Source organism: Scleropages formosus, chromosome 3 (genome assembly GCF_900964775.1).
Source record: "Scleropages formosus chromosome 3, fSclFor1.1, whole genome shotgun sequence".
NCBI lineage: Eukaryota > Metazoa > Chordata > Actinopteri > Osteoglossiformes > Osteoglossidae > Scleropages > Scleropages formosus.
The window spans coordinates 9,898,621-9,922,327 of NC_041808.1; the positions used below are offsets into that span (position 1 = coordinate 9,898,621).

General features: G+C 45.8%; 1 protein-coding gene across 6 annotated transcripts in view; it reads left to right on the plus strand.

The window, feature by feature from the left end:
* Positions 1-23,707, plus strand: part of LOC108923793 (receptor-type tyrosine-protein phosphatase F) — a 180,406-nt gene that overhangs the window by 124,104 nt on the left and 32,595 nt on the right. For 3 of the 6 annotated variants that reach the window (XM_018734751.2, XM_029250045.1, XM_018734752.2), the window contains 9 exons: positions 81-214; positions 2,139-2,283; positions 4,426-4,731; positions 7,557-7,750; positions 15,131-15,157; positions 19,972-20,089; positions 20,334-20,912; positions 21,999-22,096; positions 22,817-23,073. In XM_018734751.2, coding sequence (XP_018590267.2) covers positions 81-214; positions 2,139-2,283; positions 4,426-4,731; positions 7,557-7,750; positions 15,131-15,157; positions 19,972-20,089; positions 20,334-20,912; positions 21,999-22,096; positions 22,817-23,073 — 1,858 coding nt within the window. The remainder of the gene's footprint in view (positions 1-80; positions 215-2,138; positions 2,284-4,425; positions 4,732-7,556; positions 7,751-15,130; positions 15,158-19,971; positions 20,090-20,333; positions 20,913-21,998; positions 22,097-22,816; positions 23,074-23,707) is intronic. The other 3 variants (XM_018734753.2, XM_018734755.2, XM_018734754.2) reach the window with 3 other exon arrangements.

Consider the following 23,707-nt stretch of genomic DNA (forward strand, 5'->3'; position numbering starts at 1 on the left):
CAATTTGCTGTCCTGAAAGGTATGGCTGGTAACACAGGTGAAGCACTGTTTAAATTCTCCTTTTCCAATGCACCTCACAGTTCCAGCCCAGCCCTCCAGCTTTGAGGCCGAAGCGGAACTAGACACCCGCATCATGCTGACCTGGTTGTGGCCTGTGCAGGACCCCATCACCAAATACGAACTCACCTACTGGGAGGCCAACTCTGACAATAAGGTAGGAACTCTGTGAAGAAAATGGTAGAGGAACAGCACAGGAAGCTGTGGCCTGTCCCTGGTTCCAAGACATAAAGCAAAACAGCACATTTTTTCCTCCTTGAAATGCACACATTTAATCTCCACAGTGGGGTCGTGAGGGAAAAGCTAATGTCCCTACTCCATATCATGAGATCTTTTCTGAAGAATGAGTGAAAGTGTTTTATTTCCTCTTTTACCCAGCCTGATTAAATATAATGTAGGCAGGAAGAATGTTCTGTGCTTCAGTCTCCAAGAAATCATGCAGAATATTTGCAGTGGGGGAATAAATGATTTCCAATATTGACATCAGGAAAAATTACTGAGTACAGCAGCCCTTTTGTCAAAAAAATGGAAAGACCTTCCGAAGTTTCTGTTCTGCTACAAAAGAGTGTGCCATCAGTCTCTTAAGGTTGCAACTTAGTCTTCTCTTTCATTATCTGCAATTTGCCCGTGTTTCCACTAATTACTAATCAATACCACTTTACACACTTAGATGCTCTTTGCTGCTCTTGATGTTCGTGAAGTCAGGTGTTGTGCTGGAATACAAATACATTTTTTTCTATCTGGAAAACAGATTACAGTTGTGTGATCTGTTGGCGTTTTCCTAAATTTCCTGGACATTGGTTCCAGGGCCCACTTGTCTCTTTCTCCAGGAACACTAAAGATAGTAAGGATTGCTGTCCAACTGGAACAGGTTAACTAACGTGTTTCCTGGTCTTTGGTTGAACAGATTGCCTACCAATGGCAGCAGTAACACAACAAGCCACATGTGCTTTGCTGATTTCTTTCTACTTTTATGTTTTATCACATTTCAACAGGAGACACACTGTAAGTTGCTCGCCTCTTGCCAGTTCACTGATATGTCATCTGTTCATAGATGTCTATTATTATATTAGTTTATCTGTGTTACTGTGTTATAAGATCTTACGAACATATTTAAGGTTTGCAAAATGCTGCTTTGTTTACAGTTAGCTAATTAACATGGTTTTGTCCCCTCACCCTCTAGCCTTGCACCCTATGTTGCTGGGCTAGTCTCTGGTTTGCCGCGACCCCTCTTGGGACAAGTGGTCTCAGACTGTGTGTGTGTGTACTTTCTTTAACGACATACAAAACCCTTACTGTAATACTGTAACTTTATGCAGAAGGAATGCTTGAAAATCTAAAACATGCTCTTTCCCATTGACACCAATGCAGAAGACATTAAATAGCTGTTTAAAACAAATATTTTTGTGAAACATCTAAGTGCCTAAGACTTTTGCACAGTACTCTGTGTGTGTGTGTGTGTGTGTGTGTGTGTGTGTGTGTGTGTGTGTGTGTGTGTGTGTGTGTGTGTGTGTGTATTATATATTACTGACTTGGAGTCTTCACAAAGTTACCTTCAGATATCATTAGCATTAAAACAAATGAAATAGTCATTTCAAGTGGAATAAGCACATTGCAATATGTGCAATATTACTAGCTAGCATCACAGTTTTAGCTTTCCCTTCAGATATGATGATGGGTTTCCACGGCAACCACCCCTGGAATAAGGGCAAAAAAACTGGCTTCTGTCCAACTGCTGGCATCACTGAAAGTCACGGGCAATGTCTTCTGTAGTGGACGTGGTGAAAGTCGCCTTAATGTTCCCCTAACCACATATATTAAATCTATGAGCCAAGGGGTTATTTTGTTTAATCTTTGCATGTCAGATGAGTTCTGTCATTTTCATTCCATTGCCTGACAGACAATGCAGATAGAATGAGTAGGAACAAGTAGCACTGTGGGGGACAAAGTAATGACCAGCGCTGGAAGATTCTGCAGGAAGAGGGATTCAACATGAGATAAATCTTTGATGCATGATTCTCACGGTATGTCCAGTGTCCACACAGCTGACTGCAGTACATGCTCTGCCTTTTTTTCCTCAGATCCATGTGACCTTTGACCCAGCTGGCTCTTATGCAGTGGAGGGCCTGAAACCTGACACGCTTTACAAATTCTCTCTGGCAGCCCGCTCTGAAATGGGCTTGGGGGTCTACACTCAACCCATTGAAGCCAGAACTGCACAGTCCAGTAAGTCTGCCACCCCACCCCTTCCCTCCTGCCTCCTCACAGTATCGACTAAACCTGGATGACCCTCAAGTAACACACAGCTTTTTCAGCCAGCAAAGATTTTCTTTCACCCTCTCAAGCCTTTGTGGCATCTCCTCAATTAATTCCCTCATGCCTCTGAACAAGGGACATCTTTGTTCATTGATGAGGCCCAAAGGTATGTTACGTGTGTATCAACCAATATTTTGTGTGCACAACAAAAAAGCATCAGAAAGCAATGTATTGTGATTTCTGGAGCTTGTGTTTCTTGTTTTTGATCCAGAGCAGTGACGCACATTTCAGACTGACTACTGCCATTCTACCGGTATCCCGTAACTTTTGTGGTGTGTGTGCTGTTGGGTTGGGAGATAGACATCTTTCTATGTAAAGAGCCTACAGGATGAAATGAAATACTCTAGTTGTTTCAATTCTCAGAATTATTACTTCCCAGACAAACTGGCAGACCCTGGTGTTTGATTTCTTGCCGTTTCTGTGATTGGCACAAATAGTGGCACAGCAGCTGTCTGTTAAAGATTCCCCGTTTCTTGTGTGGTCCCCCCCGTTGCAGCACTGAAAAAAGTGCTTAAATCACGTTTAAATAATTCTTTAAATAATAATATTTTTGCACTCGAGTTACTCCAAATAAACAAATAGGTGGGCATCAGGAGAGGTGCTTCAGCCTCCGTAATCGACTCAATTTTGCTAGACTCCTTTACCTTCAATAAAGTGATGCCAACAAATGTGACAGAGACATTCCCTGTCAGATGCGGGCCCGAACGTCCTGAAATATTTATGAAGGCTTCCAAAAGGAATGTATGTTTATTCTAAGCCGTTTGTTTTACTTGTCAGCTGATTTAAAAAAAAAAAAAAAAAAAAAAAAAAAAAAAACACCTCCATACACCCAGGATCCAGTTCCCATAGGAACGGATGCCCAAAATCTGCCTCTTATTCCAGCTCCTTATCTGTTCTCCTTCTGACAGCATGAGTCAGAATCCCTGGAGATGTGCAAGCTTGTCACAGAGCCTCTTTGGCTCCCTATTCCTCCCTCTCCTGTCTCCCTTACTCTCTGTCTGTCTCTCTATTTCCATGTGCTCTCTCTTTCTCGCCAGGCTTATATTCTCGCTTAAAGCCTTGTCCCCTTTGATCTTTCCCTTGTCTCAGACACCTCCGACACCCTCCTTCCCCAAAAAAAAGATCTGAAAAGAAGAAATTCCAATGAATTACTTACAGGCTTTTGTTAGCCTGTTTCTGTATTTGTCACCTTTTTTCCTGCTCATCCTCACACCCCCTGTACACATTGTCAGCAGATTCGCAGCCGCCCCCACTGCAACACTGTACACACTGCAAACTTCCCTTGGTCTCCAAGGATAGTAGTGCTCAATCTGTGCTCACTGCTCTGCCTGCCCCAAACACAAGCAAGCATGCCATAGCTTCTTCCACCCTCTTCCATCCCTTCTGTCTTTTCCTGTATGCATGTAAGAATGCCTGTTTTGTACAGTTATTGCCTTATTTTTATTAGTCACTAGTTTTATTTCAACCATTGTGATTCTTGTGTAGCCTTTTTTGAGTTGTTTCTGGACTGTGTAGAACACATGAGGCTGATACTGAAGGGAGATGTGACTGCACACTGCGTGTTGGGCTTAGATCTCCACTTGCCGTCGGTAGGAAGGTTACCACACAGCTCAGGGCAGAGTTGCGGAGGCTCAGGCTATGTTGCCATCCTCTCTGGGGTGGAGCTGGAGTCAAGGCCAGGATCCTGCAAGGCAGAGGTTGACCCCTTTCGTCATCTGTCCCTCCTTCACCTGGAGAACTGATGTCATCTGAACACGTGCTGTGCTGCTGGCAGCCGACAGCTAGTTTGTTACTGGCTCTCAGTATCAGACACAACATCCACAGCGTGTGCACTCCTCCAGCTTAACACGCAGTGTGAGGGAAGCCGCATCTCTGTGGCTCGCTTTTGCCCAAACATCAACTTCAGTTCTGAAGCTTAAAAACACCATTTTGAAGCTTGGAGCGTGCATGCAAGTTTTTAACCTTCTCTCAGTCCAGAAACAACAGTTCCCACCACTCCTTCCCTGCCTGCTCCTTTGCTTGATCCATTCCCTCCTTGGTTGTGTTCTGCAGCCCCCTCAGCACCTCCTCAGGAGGTGCGCCTGGTCAGCCTGAGCTCCACCAGCATCAAGGTGAGTTGGGTGGCACCCCCGGCAGACAGCCGACACGGGGCCATTGTGCAGTACACCGTGGCCTACCAGGCGCCCAAGGGCGAGGACTCAGAGCGACATGAGGTGACAGGCATCAAGGCGGACGCCACCAGCTATGTGCTGGAGGGCCTGGAGAAGTGGACCGAGTACGAGGTTTGCGTGCGGGCGCACACGGATGTGGGGCCTGGTCCAGAGAGCCCCGTCACCCGTATCCGAACCAATGAGGACGGTAGGTGTGCGACCGCATGGTCCCATTGCCACAGCAACTAGCTCTTTGGCTCTGCTGCTTCCCTTCCCTTCTGCCTGCGGCTTCAGTGCACAAGGGTAACATTTCCGACTGCAACTGTCCAGTAAGGACTGCTTTCACACGCTAATAGAGTTTTGGGTCAGCCTGATTGAGGACTTGTGACATGCAAACTAATGAACTCTAGCTCTTGATAGAAAGCTCTTTCGTGTAGGAGCATCATGCATATTCTGCATAGTTGTGTTTGCCAGTGGAGTCACCTTGATTCCAGTTATCTGTGTGTGGGTGGAGCTCCTAGGAGTCACCTCTACCAGGTCTTGCGGAGCTAGACGGAAGGTTTAGATGGCAAAGCGGTGCTTGACAAGAGTTGTTGTCCTCTCACAGCTGCAGAAGCTCCATTACGCTTATCGCCATGTCTGGGCAGACTGTGCCAAATAAAGCCAGGATGGCTTGACCTTTCCAGACACTCCAATCACGGAACTGGGAACCGGACAAATCTAAACTCATGCCGATACTCCAAACAAAATTGAAGTGTAGCTGCTGATAAGCGAGCTCAGTTGGCTTAAGAACGTGCTGCAGCAATGCGGGCAACAGCAGGCAACGATAAAGACTGTTTGCCACCTAAGCTATCCACTGCTTTTGCTCTAATCACCTGCAGCCTGCGCTCTGACAGTATCCTACAGAAAATGGGTCTGTGTTGTCACAAGGCCTAACACACTAATACTCTGGCAACGTTCTCTCCAACTTCCCACATTTCGTTTTAATTGCTTTACTCTCTGCTGCCATTACTCGTTTTTATTCTTAATTGGGTTGATATGGTCCACATCTGCTTTGTGGAGGGCAGCAGTGCCAAGTGATGGGCAAGCAGGGGGTGTAGGGTGTGAAGTGCAGATGGGGTGGTGGTGGGGAGTAGCGGGAGTCTCTGTACCCAACAGCTGCTGTTGCATGACTCTACCAGGCTGCCAGAGGCATCGATCGGATCAGTGTACTGTGGGGAACAGGCTGTTCCAGGCCCACATCTGGCAGGCTTGGTCCAGTCAGGGGCGGTGAGAATAGGTGGGAGGGGGTCTGTCTCGTGGAAGCTCCGCCCTCTTTCCCAGACTAGTAGAGCCGTGCGACTACAGACCGGATGCAGCCCCCGCTGGCCTCCTGGAGACAACATAAGCTTTGTTCTAGCTAACTGGATTTTCTCTGTTCACCCAAGCACGTAGCCCCTTCTGCACACACCCACTTCTAACCAGGTCTGCTTTATGCTCTCTCACTCTCGTGCTTTTGTTTTCTCAGACTTGCTCAGAATTCAGTTCAGATATCTTTGTCTCCTTCTTCTCTCTTTGTCGCCCTCCTCCTCTCTCCCCCCACTCTGTCCCGTATCCCACTTTGAAGCCCATTCCTTTTACATGGTTTTCCAAAGGTTGCGAATCCCTGTGGAACGTGCAGCTGTGGCCTGCGTTTCTCCATCCAGGGTCCAGCTCTGATTCCCCCACGTCCCACAGAAGTGGAGCAGGGCTCCTGTCATCCTCCCATTCTGCTTCCTCTCAGGCCTCCTCTCATAATTTATTTATTTGAAGACAGTGAAAAGCAGCCAGTGTTCATCTATAAGTTTAGGGACTGAGAATTTCACTGGAGCCCAACATGTCCTTCATTTCCAAGGAAAAAGCCTCACCGTTATTGTACACGCTTCAGCTTCCCAGTGCCGCTCACCAGCCCTAGGAACAAATGCATACTGGTTATGCTGTAAAATTTTGTATCCCTCTGAGCAAGCAGGCCAGTTCCTCAATCCTTGTCATTCCGCTTTTTTTTTTCCTGCATCACTTTCTACGTGGCCCCTGCCCGTCCGGTAGGTCCGCAGATCTCCGGTCAACTCCAGGGAAACTGAATTAGCGAAACGGAATGCTGAGAATTAAGCTAGACACCAAGTGAACTTATGCTGCCCTTGCTGTCTGGCAGTTTCCATGGGAAAACAGTGAAGGGGGGAAGAAAAACAGGTGACGTTAGGATGCATTATGATGTGCTGGGGAAAGACAGTGTTTACTGCATGGAAGACTCTCATTCTGAGGTTAGAGCTGATCCCCCCCTCAGGCTGAATCATTTCATAAGGAAGGATGTGGGCTTTTATTTGCAAGGGGAACAAGCTCAGACAGTATAGAGAGAACACAACCGCAGAGGCTCAGCACAAGCCACTGAGGCTGGAGGCCCCTGGGCTAAGCAGCCTTGCCCGTGTTGAAACTATAGTGACCTCACGAGGCACTGCAAGCGACCAAAACACTTACCTGGAATGGATTTGTGACACAGCATGCTGCTGAAAGCACAGTAACTGTTGAAGCAGTGCAGCAAAAGGGGCCGAGTACTTAGCCACCGCGCAGCCTGATCACGTTCCCCGACTGAGCTCAATATGGCAACCGAACCCGTGTGTACTCCATCTGGTGTCACTATACCCTACAACAGCTTGGTGTGGAGACACTGAGCATTTCCACCTGGCTTCTTCCACCTGGAAACCACCATGACTTCTTTACACTAATGCTTTTCCTTCCCCATTTGCCACTCCCTGTCCCTCTTTGCCTGCCTGTATAACTAGCAGGCATAACCAGCCCTGTTCATTAAGTGTGACTGATACCCCTATGGCTGCTATTTGCTACTCACCTCTCAATTGGCACTCATGTTCAGGAGCATCTCTTGCTCATTTTGACTGGCAAAGTGGCCTTTGTAGAATTGCTACCTTTATCCACTTGAAGAGCAGGGTTGTTTGCCCCTACGGTAGATGACAGTTTTGCCCCGTAACGTCCCCAATTCCTTTCCCCTACTCTCCACAGTGCCCGGTGCTCCACCCAGGAAGGTGGAGGCAGAAGCCGTGAACTCCACCGCTATCAGGGTGATGTGGAAAGCACCCCTCTCAGGGAAGCAGCATGGGCAGATCCGGGGCTACCAGGTCATATATTCACGGCTGGAGGATGGGGAGCCTCGTGGGCAGCCCAGCATCATGGACGTGGCGCTGCCAGAGGCCCAGGTACTGCTTGACGATTGCTGTCACTTAGCAGTCATCAGTGTCACATCTACTGCTGAAATTTGGAGGGCAGAGCAGGGCTGATGAATACTGATGTGTCCTCCTCCTGTTCTGTACTCAGATACTGCTCTCCTAATTTCATAAGGTTGCATGTGACTGCTTTTTTATTTTATTGAGAGACTTGTCTCTTTCTCTCCCTGACCTGTTATGTTTTTTTTAGTTGGAGATGAAAAGCAGATAGCTGTGTGTGTGTGTGTGTGTGTGTGTGTGTGTGTGGGTGGGTGGGGGGGGGGGGTAGGTAAGGGAGAAAAAAATGTTTAAAGACAGGATAACAGGTTGTATGTTAATTCATTCATTCAATTCAGTGTTTCATTTTTAATACCTGTTACATTGGTGGCTTTTTTTTCCAAACTGGCCCCCTTTAAGACTTAGTGGTATTACATATGCACTGCCTTGTTATTCTCTTATAAATTATATATGACTTCTTCTCACTTGTTGCGCAAACTGGAAATTGCCCGAAGATCCTTTGTGTGAGGGTGGGGGTTGAGAGGAGATGCTAATCCAGACGACAGAACCTGTATAATCCATGACTGTGTGGAATCATCTACAGAAAGGGAGATGGGGAGTTTGGTGTTTAATTAAAGGGCTCCCGTTGTTATCCTAGAATTAGTTTTTGGAAACATGCATTTCCCATCCCATCACTGCTGCCCCTGATGGCTCTTCTCTGTTTAGTTCAGGTAAGCTTCATCAGCTCCTGACAGGAGATTCCAAATGAGCCATGATGGTGTAAAAAGACTCTGTTATGGGAAAAATGATCCACTTTGCAACAATGTCATCATAAGGCCTCTCTATGCAGCGCAAAACACAGAAAAATGGGTGCAAGTCATGCATCTTGCAGATAAATGGCATCTTCTCCAGTCAGTCGTCACTTCTGTAATTTCACCTATAATTTTTAGTCAATTTAAAAGCAATGCTTCCTGTGTGTACAGGATATTATTTAAATTGTCTCCTTCTGTATAAATTACAGTGTCTATTAGACATGTACTAGAACAGTGTTTTTGTACAGACACTTAAGTGGACTGGTTAGAGGGCCTGTGCTTGTATGAAATTGTGAGTAATTCAGAGAACAAATAAAAGGTGGCAGCACAGAAGTACATCTTAGAAATTCAAGCAAAATTAATGCAGTTGTTGGCCACGAAACTGCAGTCTCTCTTGTAGTGTGTAATTTTCCTGGTCAATGGTTTGAGATCATTTTTGTAGGTCCCCTGTTTTCCTTCTGCCATCCTCTCAAGGTCATCATATTTCTGGATAGCTTTGATGCTCTGCTTCATGGTGCTTTGAGACATCAGCACCTTGTTCGGGTGTGTCGCTCCATCCTGGTCATTAATGTTTGTGCTCTTGTTTGCCTGCCTTTCCACCAGGGCTCTGGTTGCACCTCCACTTCCCGTGGTCACGTTCCTTTCCTTATCAACGCCAGTGTGTGCACAAGCAACATCGATAAAGACTTCTGCTTTTGCGAACAACAGCTCCCCACCACAAGCCCCTCCCTCTAATCCCAGTAATCTCCTGTTCTGTCTTGCTGTCTCCTAGCTCTTCCTCTGATAACACCACATTCCTTTTGGGTGGGGGGGCACCTTTAGCCAAACACGGTTATGACTGTGCCTCTGTGGGCCTGACCCAGGGCTTGCCAGGGCTTGAGGAACCGTTGAGCTGGGCCTTTTGTGTCGGAGAGCCGGAGCATGTTTACTATGATTTACGAAAGCTTTGCTTGGGCTCAAAGCTGTGCTATACTGATTGTCACTGCCAAAGAGGTGTCAGGAAAGATGTTTACTACATGGTCTGCAGGGATGTTTTTACAAGAGGCCTTCATTGCGCTCCACTTAGCGTGTTGCCACAGCGCATCATGGAGAAAAGAGAAAATCCTGGCTCCGTGTTCTGCGACGGGATCAATAAGGGCTCTTTGTTTGCGCTTGCTGTCGGTATTGAAATGCCAGGTGACTCCTTGTGTTGAAGTCTGCGGTTTATCTGCTTCACAGAGGAGAGGGTAAGAAAAAGGGGAAAAACAATTGCGATGTAGATGACGAAAATCTGTTGGGACATATTAGATTTTTTTCCTCGATGTTGGATGTCATTGCCAGTTGCCTGGATTATTTGATTTAGGAGTACACCCAGTGTTAGATCATTTGCTGCCTTGCATTTAGCTACAGTAGCGTTTTTTTAATGCATCCCCACTGGTCGGGATTTGCCTCTCTGAATACTAACGGTTATGTTTCTGCACTCCTCCATCCAGCACCTTGGTACTACAGCTTATATAACAGGTCTGTGCAGTCAGCATCAAAGATCAGATTCATCTCCTGGGCAAACATTATTATAACTGTTACCAGAAAGCCTTGTTTATAATTTGAGTTTGTTTTGCTTTTATTTCCTATGTTACAGATTCCGCTCAAACTGGAGGTATTTAGCTTCTTGTAACATTGCGGAGTCACGTTACCCAGAATTTGCACCAACTGTTGGCCATGAAGGTCATTGTGACTCCAGAACATAAACCTCTAATTGCAAGTGAATTATTTTCCCATGCTTCACAGCACATCCCCCAGTAGCACCACTTCGGAAGACGTTTCTCATTAATTTCACAAATCCGCTCTGCTTCCACCAACATGCCCAGTTCCCCTTCAACCCTGAATCAGATAAGAAATCTTTGTTGTACTTTTATCTCTGTCTCCCTCAGCCCAAGTAAACATGCCTTCCCAGGGAGCCTGTGTTCCCAGGGACACCCCCCCGCCTTCCAGGACAAATTTCATGTTCATATTCCACACAATAGCCTAACTTTGCAGTTAATTTTCAAGTAATGGTGGGGTGAGGAGGTGAATGTCTGTTTATTTTCTTAAGTGTGTTCAGTGTCTCTGTGTAGATTTGGAGCCCTGCTGCTTGTGACAAACTCCTGGCTGGTCACCTTGCCTCCTCACCACCCCCACCTCCCAGGGGCAGAGCTGTGTTGGCACGCACTCTCACTCATGGCGGCCTTGTCACCATGTGACTCAACCGCATGCAGGCTGACCCTCTTCTCTACCCTTCATTGCTTTACCCTAGAGCACAGGAGCCTCTTGAGAACAACATCAGCCATATCTTTCAATAACTCTATTTGAGCTTCCTTTCCGTCACACTACTCTTCTGTGATGAGCTTCTTTATTTCCACATTATACTGCATTTACATATATTCATTTAGCTGATGCTTTTCTTCAGAGTGACTTACAAGTACGATTATTTACCTATTTGCACTGCTGGGTAATTTTTACTGGCACAATTTAGGGTAAATACCTTGTTCAAAGGTACTACAACTGCAGGTGAAATTCAAACTTGTGACCTTTGGATCCAAAGGCACCAGCTCTAACCACTACACTACTTGCTGCACCTGTACCCTATGTTTATACATATGCAATTTGCAAGTGCTACGAGCCAGAGCCTACCCGGCAACACTGGGTGCAAGGCTGAAGGAGGAGGGAACATACCCTGGGCGGGACGCCAGTCCACCCCTAGGCACCCAGGTGAGGCTCGAACCCCAGACCCGCCACACAGTGGGCACAGGCCAAACCCGCTGTGGCACTGCGCCCCCCTTTATACATATGTTTATACACTATTTCAAAACTGACAAGTATATGCTTATACATAATGGCAAAATAAATGAAACATTAGTGTAAGTGAATGGCCGCTTGGCAGTTGTAATGATTGTAATAGATGGGAAAACAAGTATCACAGTAATTTGGATTTTAGGTTTGTTGTAAATGGATCAATAGTTAATTTCTTTGAGTAATGGACACTAAATCAGTGAATAGCTACATTTAGAGCCATACATTTTTACAACAAATAATACAAATCATGCCAAATATTGATGGTTTCAATCAGTCCTTAAATCCCCCAATACCTTTTACAAAAAAAAGGTTAAAATCAATATGTAGATGAGTTACATGGAGTACCCTAACAGTCACTAGAAGTGGTAATTATCTACCGTAAAGATCGGGAAGGACATGTTCCTACAGTCTCATACATGCCGTCTTATCCTAGACCTCCTGGAGTCCAAGCTCACCTGCGGTCCTGTCACAGGGTGGCTACAAGGCACAGTCTGCACTCCAGCATCTAGTGTGTGGGCATACAGAGGTACCCTGACACTCACAGGACAGTTACAGTTCACCAGGAGTTCACTGCCCATGATCCCAAAAAGCACGACCTCTGTGCCCCAGGCACCGTTTTCTCTTCTGCTTGTGAAATCTTCCATGAAAGAGGTGATCATTTCCTTGATACACCAGCTTCCCTGTCATTTATGACCTTTTGCGATTATATTCCATTTTATGAGAGAGCATGCCGATTACAAGCTGGTCCTTCATTTTTATTTTCCCTGCCGTTTATCTGTCTTGGATGCCAAGATTTTTATTTAATGCCCTTGGAAAATGTATTTGTTTCTTGGGATGAGCGTGTGGTCCTGGGTACAGTATTGCGGTCTCTGTTTCACTGTGGTAAAAGCAGTTGGACTGGAAGTGGCTTGTCAGAGCCATGTGTGGCAGCTCCAATTGCATGTCTACCTTTTCCCTCACATACCAACCACACACCCTCTCCCCAAGTAGAACTGGATGGAAAAGTCCAATGGAGCACATCACTCCTCGTTTCAGATTGTCAGTTACCCTCCCCCATCCTTACGGCAGTGAGGGCCACTGATCTGGCAGTGCATGACTTAACATATTGAATAACGCTGTTGCAAAAGGTTCTCATTGCTGTATGTTTGTAATTTAAAGGTCCCCCCCCCCAAAAGGCAACTAATGCATGTGGATAGGAAAAGCTGCTTGTGATCTCTTCAGATGAGAGAATGCCTATAAAAAGAATCCCGCATCTACCAGTGTGTTGCCCAAGGACCCTGGTTCATGTCCTAGGCAGTATGCCATTGCTTATAAACAAATGTGGCTGTTAGAAACACTGAATTGGGAGCGAGAAAACCTGCTAAAAATGGAGCCTCATGTCATTCTGCCATCTCCTCAACTATTTTGAGGTGGCGATAGCTGCTGGTGGGCCGCTCTTTGAGCCAGTTCCTCACACCTTAGAGGCTACATGTTTATGGTTGAATTTTTTTTGGAAGGAATCGCCGAGGAGGTTGAGGCTTTGCTATTTTTGGCTTTAGTCTGCAGACCCTCTTCAGAGGAATACTGATGTGCCCCTTCCCAGTAGGTTGGAGTGTGGGGCTTCACACCCTCATTCATGTGCATAAGAGGTAACAGACTATAAACCAGTTCCCGTTACTGTTTTTTTTTTTATTTTATTTTAAAATATACAAGAAAAAATCCTTCCTTCCATTAGCGGGAAGCAGTGGGGGTGCAGAGAGTGACCAGGGTTTATGAGCTCTTTGTCATACAGCAGGGATACAGTAAATGAGAACACAGAACGAGCGTATAGGTCAATGCGCCAATGCAAGCAGGTGGAAAACTAGAGCTTCCCAGGCTCTCTGCTGAATAGGCGGAAGGGCTCACCTCTGGAGGTGAAATTTCATCTTCAGCCCCTCACAGATACAACAGCACATCGACAAGAGAGTTAAATCACGTAGCCTTGCTGCTTGCCTTCCCCATCTGCTGAGTGTGTGTGTGTGTGTGTGTGTGTGTGTGTGTGTGTGTGTTTGGGGTGTCCAAGGGATTTATGGGAAAAGAGACCAGCAGATTTCAGTTGGCTACCACTATACTGAGTATGAAATAAAATGTCATAAACACAGAATGGAGGACAAATAAATAAGAGCAGTAAGCACAGGGTGAAAGAGGCAGGCGGGAAATCGCAGGTACTTCTCTTTTGTCTTTCCTACTGCTGCTGCGTCATCTCTTTTTTTGGGGGGGGGGTCAGGCAGGTGCCAAGGCGTCGGATAAATAATTGCGCATCTCTGGCAGAAGTGGCTTTCAGCCAGCCAGCCCCCTGCTGTGCCCCTGTCCCACCCTGCTGTCAAAGGGCAGCACACAAAAACACAACAAAGGCCCATTATAGCTGCGCTCGCCACATTCAGTTGTCCCCAGCCACGGGTCCACCACCTCCAATTCAAAAATGAGGGGACCTTGCAGAACTCCAACTCAGACGACCAGAAAAAGCTCCCAGTGTGCTCTACAGCGCCATCTTTTAGGCAGTGTCCATGTGGCGGACATCTGTGCAATGCGCCCCCTTCACACATCCTTGGCCTTTTACAGTGTGTCTCCATAGCAGTTCGAGCTAAACCAATACAAAACTTAAGTGGCAGAGGCATTGAAGTTCACCTTAGGTCACAAAACAGCACCATGGTTTGCAGTGGCAAAACTTTTTTCTCAGGAAAATGCAGCTTTTCAGTCAGTGGTTGGCTCTGCCCCTGTGCGGTTACCACTTCCTGATTCAGTAGGTGTGGTGAAGCCTCTCTGTTGACTGAAAGGTAACTGACGACCATGCTTGCTGGTCCTATCAAAGCAGTGTCTTAGTTCTGGTAGCAAGAGTGTTGGTGACGGCTGTTGGGCCTGTCGGAGCTGAGCGATGCTAGTCCCACACGACTGTGGCATAATGCGATTTGACACTTCATGCTGACAGAGGAAATGAGATGCCTGCTTGCAGAGCCCTGCAGACCAATGAAAAAGAGTTTTGAATATATATTGAAATGAAAATGGGAATGGTTCTCTCTGAGAGGCATGATAAATCCTAAAGTAACACATTATTATACTGCAATAAACATACCTGAATTATAGTTGTGACTGCATTAAGGTAACGGTTGTGCTATGCGCATTTCCCTCATGTGAATGTCAGATAAATGAGCAAAGGGTTTTCTGCGTTAGAGGACAGCAGGGAATAACAAGGCAGTGTATCATAGGAACAGAAGGGGAATGTCACAAAGCCACAAGGCTGGGAGCCGGTGATGAACTGGGTGATTTACTGCTTTTCCTAATGTGTGATCATGATCGAGAAGCTCCACAGGTTTGTCCTCCCAGGAACTGCAGATCAGGTAAGTTTTTCTTTGTGAACTGCAACATGGGTTCTTTCCTAAAAGCCACCTGTAGCTAGAGCCATCAGAAGTCTTGAGAAGTTCTGTGTCCAGCTCTTCGCATGTCCATCTGGGGTCGACCAGGCTCCATCCCTTCATCATAGCGAAGACGCCCTCAGCTGATGCAACTCCTGCCATGTCTCCAGGCGGCACTGTATTGAATGTCAGAATTTTCCCTTCTGTTTTACAGCCTTTTGAGACATTTTCAAAAGTGCTCGTTTCCCTCCTAACAGATTTACTAATCTTTCCTGAAAAGCATGCTACTGTAAGACCTCCTCTTACAGCTGTTTGAAGAAAACAAGAAAACCTTTTTTAAATCTGTTTTTGACTCCTTTCCCCCATCTGTCTTGCCCCGTCAGTGGAAAATTGAGGAGTCGACGGACTATGTGAGTAACTGAAGTGTGTGCTGGTTTGTGCGTTGCGGGTTTTCTGTAAGCAGTACCTGGCCAGTGGGATTGCTGTGCAGCCACCCCCCCCCCTGTCGCTTCTTCAGGGACTAACCCTCTCCGCACAAGCTCTCACCCAGAGCCGGGGCAGCTTCTTTGTTTGTCCTCCAGATGCTTATACTCAGAGCAAAGCAGCTTGTGAAACAGCATGGGTTTTTTTGTTCTTTTTCTTTGTCCCTTACCATAACATTATAACAGTATGATACCCCCTCCCAACTGCCAACTTGCTTTTAAGATTAGCTCCAGTAATTGGCATTGTGCCTTTATCAGTAAGGTCATGTGCTGAAGCACTTGCTATCACTAATAAAGTATCACACACTTCAGATCCAGTGGAAGTTCAGATGCTCTCCAAAGGCATCTGGACCCTCAATTGTCCTCTCTGAAGATCCACCTCCTTAATACTCTGGGATCTCAGAACTGCTTCTCACTTTCTTGCCTGTATGTTATCTTTCCTCTGTCGACTGACTGTTTCAAATCTGTCACCACTAGACTGTTCTCTCAGTCGCCATCACGATTTTGCTCTTCTCAGTCTGGCTCTCGATGTGAAACCTGCACATCCAGCAGACAGCCACCCACTCTTTCACTGTCCAACATGTCCATCTGTTGTAAGGCAGCGCTAGGAGACAGTTTTCTTTGTACATGTCTCCCCTTCTGCAATCTGCTCGTCTCCCAGTAAAATGTGGTTAAGGGAGGGGGTGACAGGGTTGGGAAGGTTGTGTTATTGGGGATATCAAGCCTTGAGGTGTTGTGGTAGGATCGTGGATGGTCCACCTGTGCATCCACTTTGATGAGAGCAGAGAGACCCTTTTATTCCTTGCTTCAAGGGGAAACCAGCTGGATCCAGTGCTGTTTTTTTGAAGTTGTTGAGAGGGAGCTGAAGGTGTCTGTAGACCCTCCATCTGGGCTCTGTGTGGGTGTGTGTCCATCACAGTGAAATCAGTGTTTCCCGTAAGTTTTTTTTTTTTTTTTTTTTTTTTTTTTTTTTTTTTTTGGTGCTATGGTGGTAAGTGAAGACCAAGCATAACTTGACTACCTTTCTGTAGCCCCAACTCAAAAAAAAAAAAAAAAAAAAAAATTTTGCATCACATGACTTGACCATTTTTAAGTTTCGTTACTTTTAAGACATTTTTAAGCTGCTGTTTTTAATACATTTTATAGAAGTGTTTGGGGCTGCTGAAAGCAAACTCATCTGTGGCAATTATTCAGAAACTCAGTTTAGTTGTTTTATAGTTTTAAAATAAAAAAGTCATGGCAGTGACCTTGTGAAGAGTGTGGGGCCACCATCAGTGGCAGGGGACACACTGGAAAGAGAGAGTGTGTGTGTGTGTGTGTGTGTGTGTGTGTGTGTGTGAGAGAGAGAGAGAGTGAAGACGGCCCAGTCCCTGTCTTCACTGCTTTGCGTGAGAACCCGCTGCACTGTCAGACTTGCAGGCGTTAAAGCTGTAAATCCTCTTTGTTTCATGTTGTTGAAGGAAAAGAAGGGTTCAGTGCCAGTGTATGCATGCTAGCCCCACCCATGTCTTCTCCTGTTGTCCCTCTGCCAGGAGTGCTGGCAGCCTGCTTGCCCACACCCGCAGAGCCCTCAGCTCCAAAGAATGCGCTTGGCCTGTCGGGGCTTGCAGGGCCCCTCTTTGGGTTCATCGAGCTGGACTGGCCAGTCCAGATGGGCCAGTCTCTTCTCCTCACTGCAGTCGTAGTTGTGTGACTCACCTCCAGGCTCAGGAAACGCACGCAACTGTCAAACTGGCCCCGAGTGGCTGCCGCCTTGTTTTTAGCAATAATAAAAGAGGATTTACACCTTGCCCTGCAACCTCTGGGACATTTGTGTGTGTCTGTGTGTGCAACAGCCCTGGTTCCATGTACTTCGCTGGTCCCGTGTGCATGTGCAGGCTCGAAGCAGACAGTTTATTTTCACCATGCATGTTTACAGTATCGTCAGTCTGTGCTCCTTGTTAGTTGTGTCTGCGTAGACAAGTTTGCCAGGCTCTCACGTTGGAAGGTAGTGTCAGACCTGATTGACTGTGACTCTTTTAAATAGTGACAGCTATTACATCAAATACATATACAAGCTCAGATTTTGATGATTCTAGCGTTTAATATTAAAACGGGCTTAATATTACTCCTTCCAAGAGTTTCCATAGTAAGGGGTGTGAGCTTTATTTCTTAAGTTCTTGGAATTTCCTCACCCCTGCAAATGAAAAATGCTCAAATTTCAAACTGGAATTTTCAAAGAAAGCACCAGATGCAGCATTTTGGGGCAGCAAAGCCAGTCCTTGCTGAAAACGTGGCATCACACTGTTTTATTTTATTCCTTTCCTCAGTCATCCGTGATGCTAACATGCATGTCAGCCACTTGACTCCTAATGATCTATGACTGAGCGCATAGTATGGCGGAACAGACAGCCCCCCTGTCCTCGACTCAACTCACGGGCGGTCAGGAGGACACAAGATGATGTTTTGTTCAATTTGGAGTGTTTGGAAAGAAAAAAAACAGGAATGAACCTTTAATCTTTTAAACTGCATGAATCCGTCCCCTCTCCCTCACTTAAAAGTAGAGATGTGATTCCACTTCTAAAATTAAAGTTTGCTAAAAATCCCAGTGCTCTGACTGAAATGTACTTCTGTATGATTAAAATAATGAGAATTTCACAATGAGCTTAATAACATTTGATAATTCACCCCCCCCCCCCCCCCCCCCCAATCTAGTTCTCCCTGAGGAAGAGGAGTTAGCCGAACAACCTTTGAACGCGTTTGAAAAAAATTCAAAATTGCTTTCAAACCAGACTACCCAGTGTAGACTGGTTCCATAATTACTGACTAAAGCTAAACTTTAATTGGCAAAGAAAACTTTTGATCCAGCAAATATGATCTGATAAAACTGAAGCAAGAGACACCGATTTAAAAGCCCCTCTTTTTATACTAGTTCTGGGATTACATGCTGCTGCTTATATCTGTGTTTTTACTTTTTCCTGGTTCTGGTTAGTCTCCCCCTAGAGAAGAGCCCAAGGCGGTAATCTAATGTTCAAGGGGAGCCTCGATGGGTGTTCTGTACTGGAAACCCCCTCCGGCCCCCCGCACCGTCTGAAGATGGAAGATAGCCCCACCTCACCTATCTGCACTTTACTGCTTCCATGGGTTCCTCGTAACTTTAAGGGGCGATGAAAGAGAATCATCTGATTACTTAGGAGGAGGCAGAGTTTCCCCATCTGGTTTAGTGCTGTGGGTTTAACCTCTCTCAAAAGAGGGCTTCCATAAAAAAGAGTGTTATACCATGCAATTAAAATACTGTAAGATGAGCTTTGTCGCCTTGCTGAAGCCAGAGTCTGGGTGAGTAGTGTGTCCTGTGCACTCACACACTTGGGTGCGTGCATCTGTGGAGAGTTGCCCTACCAGAGTGCTTGAACTTTGGGTGCTCTCTCGCTTCTTTCTGGAATCTGTTCATGAGCTCAAAGCCCATAATTACAGTAAAGGAAAAGGGGGAGGGCTGTAGTCATTTTGATGTTATAATGATCAGTATTGGGTTTACATCACCCAAACAGGTGATGTAATTAGGGAAGGGCCTTCTCCACGGTAGGACAAGAATACTTTGATCGGGTTATCCGCCAGTAAAAACTGGTCTCTCGGGCTTCTGTAATTAAGATGTGGCTTGTTTATGTTGTTGTTGTTTTCTTCCCTTTCATTTAATGTTGATTCACTTTTTTCCTATCAAAGCAGACTACCATATGTGTCAGTGTTGTCTCTCCTCTTCCTTTTTAATGAAGAGTAATTAAGCGTAATTGATTCCCATACATAGATGAAGTAACATTTTTATCATCTGCCCCCAGCAGTCTGTTGGCTGTGTGCATTTTAAGCACTGCAGTCAGTCCAGGTCATAGCTGCCTACTGGTGACCACACAAAAGACTTTTGGACAGCATTACAGTTTTCGTCCATACCGTGACATTTGATGCCATCAGGCTGCCCACAAATCACACCTTGCACCTGTTATCTACCCATGGTTCATCTGAGAAAGCCTATTTCTGACAATGACCTATGACCGTAACAGTGGCAATTTCTGAACATATTTATAATCTCTTGATTTGCCCAATTGCTTGAGAAATTACTATAAATTATTTATTTAAAATGCAGGCACACAGAGGATGCGGTGAGAAAAAGGAACACATGTTCCAAATATGTGGTGTTACGCTCACCTGGCACCAATTAGACTTCATTTAATCGAGGCTCTGCTTTACTGAGGGTGTGCGTTTTCTTATTCTCTGCCGAATGCCATTATCCATCTAAAGTAAGGTAGCCATTATTGGTTGTTGACAGACTCTTGGCTATGGGAGGTGGTATAAGCCAAATGCAGGACTCCCTGAAGTCCCAGATGTCCTCAGGGCCATAAGGTCCTTGCAAACAGTTTGGCAAGACAAGAGAAGGCTGACATAAATGGTATTGTTTTTTGTTTGACATTTGATTTAAGCGTAATGCGAGTGCCTAACCATGGATAAAGTGTGCCTTAAAGCTTTTTCTGCCTTAAAGCCATCAGAGTTTGAGTATGAGCACAGCAACCTTGTTTCGCTCACAAAAAGCTGACAGAGCCCTTCAATTAACTATCTGATGGTTTTAATGCATGGGGGTGTGTTTGAGGAGGGGCCTTTGTGTGGTGCATGGATGAAGGGCTAGCTTTCTGCCCAGAACTCTTCACTGGAAGAGTTGATGGCAGTGGTTCGCTGAATCTGCTCAGTGTCTCTGACCACTCCCTTCTGTTTCCCAGGAGGCCATCATAACGGGGCTGCTCTCCGAGACATCGTATTCGGTTACAGTGGCAGCATACACCACCAAGGGGGACGGAGCCCGCAGCAAGGCCAAAGTGGTCACCACTACTGGAGCAGGTACGATTTGCGTCTTAAAATTGAAATCTGATAAAATTCTTAATTTTCTTTTTTTTTTTAGGAGATAATTTTATGTTTTTTTATTTATTTAATTTATTTAATTAATTTTATGTTTTCCACAAGGCATTTTCTGTGCTTCTACCAGTAGCAGAATGTCTCTGAGGCTGTGCGTCCTCATGTCACATTCAGTATTGAGAACAAAGTTTTCCTTTTCCCTGTAAGAGCCATCCCATCTTTTTCACAGTGCCTGGGAAACCCACCATGATGATCAGCACCACCATTGGGAACACAGCCCTCATCCAGTGGCAACCACCCAAAGAGATGGTGGGCGAGCTTATGGGCTACAGACTGCAATACAAGAGGGACGAGGAGGAGACTTACATCGTTAAGGACTTCAGGAAGATAGATGATCACTATACAGTCACAGGCCTGCACAAGGGTGCCACCTACGTCTTCAAGCTGTCTGCCAAGAACCGAGCAGGTACCGGGGAGGAGTATGTGAAGGAGATAACCACACCAGATGATGTGCCGAGTGGCTTTCCGCAGAACCTGCGTGTGGTGGGCCTTACAACGACCACAACCAAATTGGCCTGGGACCCTCCGCTGCTGTCGGAGCGCAATGGGCGGATCTTGCAGTATGTCGTGGTGTACCGCGACATCAACAGTCAGCAGAATAGCACCAACACCACCACCGAGACGCAGATGACCGTGCACGGCCTGCGGCCTGAGACCACGTACGACATCCGTGTGCGTGCATTCACCAGCAAGGGTGGGGGGCCCCTCAGTCCCAGCATCCAGAGCAGGACCATGTCCACTGCACCCGGTGAGTGCTGGTGCCACAGCAGCCATGGCAGGTCTCTTCAATGCCTGTGGGCGTGACCGTCAAGGCTCATTAACTGCTACTGTTGCGGGCCTTGAGGGAACAAGCTCCTCTGTTTTCTACTACAGGGTGGCTCAGGACATGTGTGCCCTTGATTTAGATCCTTGGATTTAGTCTGTCTGCTCTCAGTCACTCATTCACTCTCTCTCTCCTTCTCACACACACACACACACACACACACACACACACACACACACACACACACGTTCACAAGCCTAGTTATCACCAGACACGCAGCCAAGCACACGGCAGCAGACACACACGCTAACAGGTGGACGTGAAGATTGAACTAGTCAGAGCAGATGGAAGTGGAGAGAAGGCAGCCAGATGTACAGCTTGTGGAGATGTATGGGAATGAGCCTGGAGTCACACCAGAGCGGTGTCAGACCACATAAATGTCATTCCAGTCACGTCTGCCCTCTCTGCTTCATATTCGGTCACACCAGCCTAAAATGCCACGGCACTATGTGTTGACACACAAATAGCTAAATGATTTAGCAGAAATCAACTAATCATGTTATGTATTTTATTTATATCCTTAACACACTACGTTTGTGATATTTTCTTTGCTACCCTTCACCCCCTGCTTGATTCTGTGCTGCATTTTAACAGCACTCATGCATGTCAGAACCACAGCAGTTTAGCTTATCACTATTTTTGCCATTTAAATGGGTTTTGAGTAATAATCTGTTTTGAAGTCGTCTTATTCTTTGTCTCAGATGTTTCTTTCTGTGCAATTTACTGCATTATTGGGCAACAGTATGTTATGTGCTTTGTGTAATGAAGCACAGAGATGTGTATGGTATTTCAGAAAATAAAGGCAGCATTGTATGTTCTTCAGTTTCGTGATCAGAATGTGCTGTTTGCAACTGGCCGTTGGTGTAATTGCAATCGATGTTTAAATGTGGCCCATCTTTTCCAGCTGTGTTCCCCAGGAGACGGCCAAGTGGCTGGCCGTTTAGCCGATTACAGGACCAATTAAGCAGTGTGTTGTTTTTTCTTTTTTTTTTTTTTTACCCCCCCCCCCAGCGTTTGCCTCAAACTTCGCCGTGAAATCCGTGATGAAAACCTCTGTCCTGCTCACCTGGGAGGTCCCAGAGAACTACAAGTCCCAAGTGCCTTTCAAGGTAAACCAGCAGGAGGAAAATCGAAGTTCAGTTTTGAAGTAGCAAATTCACTTGAAATAGCTACATTTAGAAATGGTGGCAGATGCGAGAAAGCAAACTTTTGAAATTGATATCTGCTCTGCTGGGGCTTTACAAGTGCTCTTTCCTTCTTTCTTTTCCAAGTACTTCTGCTGTAAATAAGATACAGAGAGAGGTTTAGAATTTCAATGAGGGAGATGGATGGGATGAGCCTAAGCTTTATTTCCCACTGTTAGCTTTTTAATAGCTCCTTCTGCAGTTGATGTAACTCTTTAAAGAGTTATTTATTGCATAAACAGGATAATTAACTCATTACGCAGAAGCATTTGGCTAAGCTTGTAATTGGCCTTTGCATCTCGAAAGAAGTTTTCTTTTTTCCATAATAATAATCACATTACAGTAATTACCTCATTGAATTGTCTGAATGATGCAGCCATGGCTTTCAGCCCAAGATAGTGTTCAGAGGAGCTAACTTACTAGTTAGGTTGGGGTCAAGTTTTCAGTTTTAATCTCCCTACATGAAAGATTTTTTTTAAATGGGACTAAAGCATTCTTGAAAATGAGTTGCCACCCAAATAGCTGGGAACTAGGCAAATGTGCAAATAAACTGTTCGTAATACAGTGCAGTTAGAAGTGCTTCAGTGCTGGGCTGTGTGTTTGCTTGAGCACACAGGTGACCCTTGTATCCACCACCCTTTCTAGATTCTGTACAATCAGCAGAGTGTGGAAGTGCAGGGCAACCTGAAGAGGAAGCTAATCACCAAGCTGCAACCTGATACAAACTACTCCTTTGTGCTGATGAGCCGAGGCTACAGCGCAGGGGGTCTGCAGCAGCAGGTGTCCATCCGCACGGCCCCTGATGTTCTCCGGACCAAGCCCGTGCTGTACAACCGGAGTCATGAGGAGGGCGGCAAGCTCACTGTCAACCTGCCCAAAGTGCAGAGCAAAGCAGCCATCAGGTGAGCTGCCCTGCATGGCCACCCCACCTGCTGTGCCATCTACCATCCCCTGGAAACCTGTTTGAGCTGGCTGATTTGTATGGCGGCAGTCAATGCTCAGGAAAGGAGGCCTGTATTTAAGCTGTTAATGCAGTTAGTATTATTTCTGTCCCAACCTGCAAGGTTTACAGTAAACTGAGAAGCATTTGCCTTACATTGCAAATGCCTTGGCTGCAAGAACAGCCTGGTGGATCATCACAGATTTTTGTAGGTACTGATTTTTCTCCCTCTGCTCTCAGATCAACAACAGTCAACGTAGTTGTCCTTGGTGCTAGTTCACTTTCAGGTCAGAATATTTCTGAATTCTGTCTAACTATTCTGTTAAGACTTCAACTATCCACTGCAAAATGTGTTGTAAGCAGTACATTTCCTCCAAACCCAACTACAGTCCAACACAAATCCAAGCAGTTTTTCAGTTTTCATGTATGACCCTCAAACCAAAGATTTAGAACATGAGCAAACTTAACTGCCTAGGATGAGCTGCCAAGAGCACTGCTGAAGCCATTTGGCTATTCACTGGAATAAATCAAAGTGGACATCAGTCTCAGGTCTTGCATCGGATTCAAGACACAAGTAAATTGTTGTTTGTGTCAAG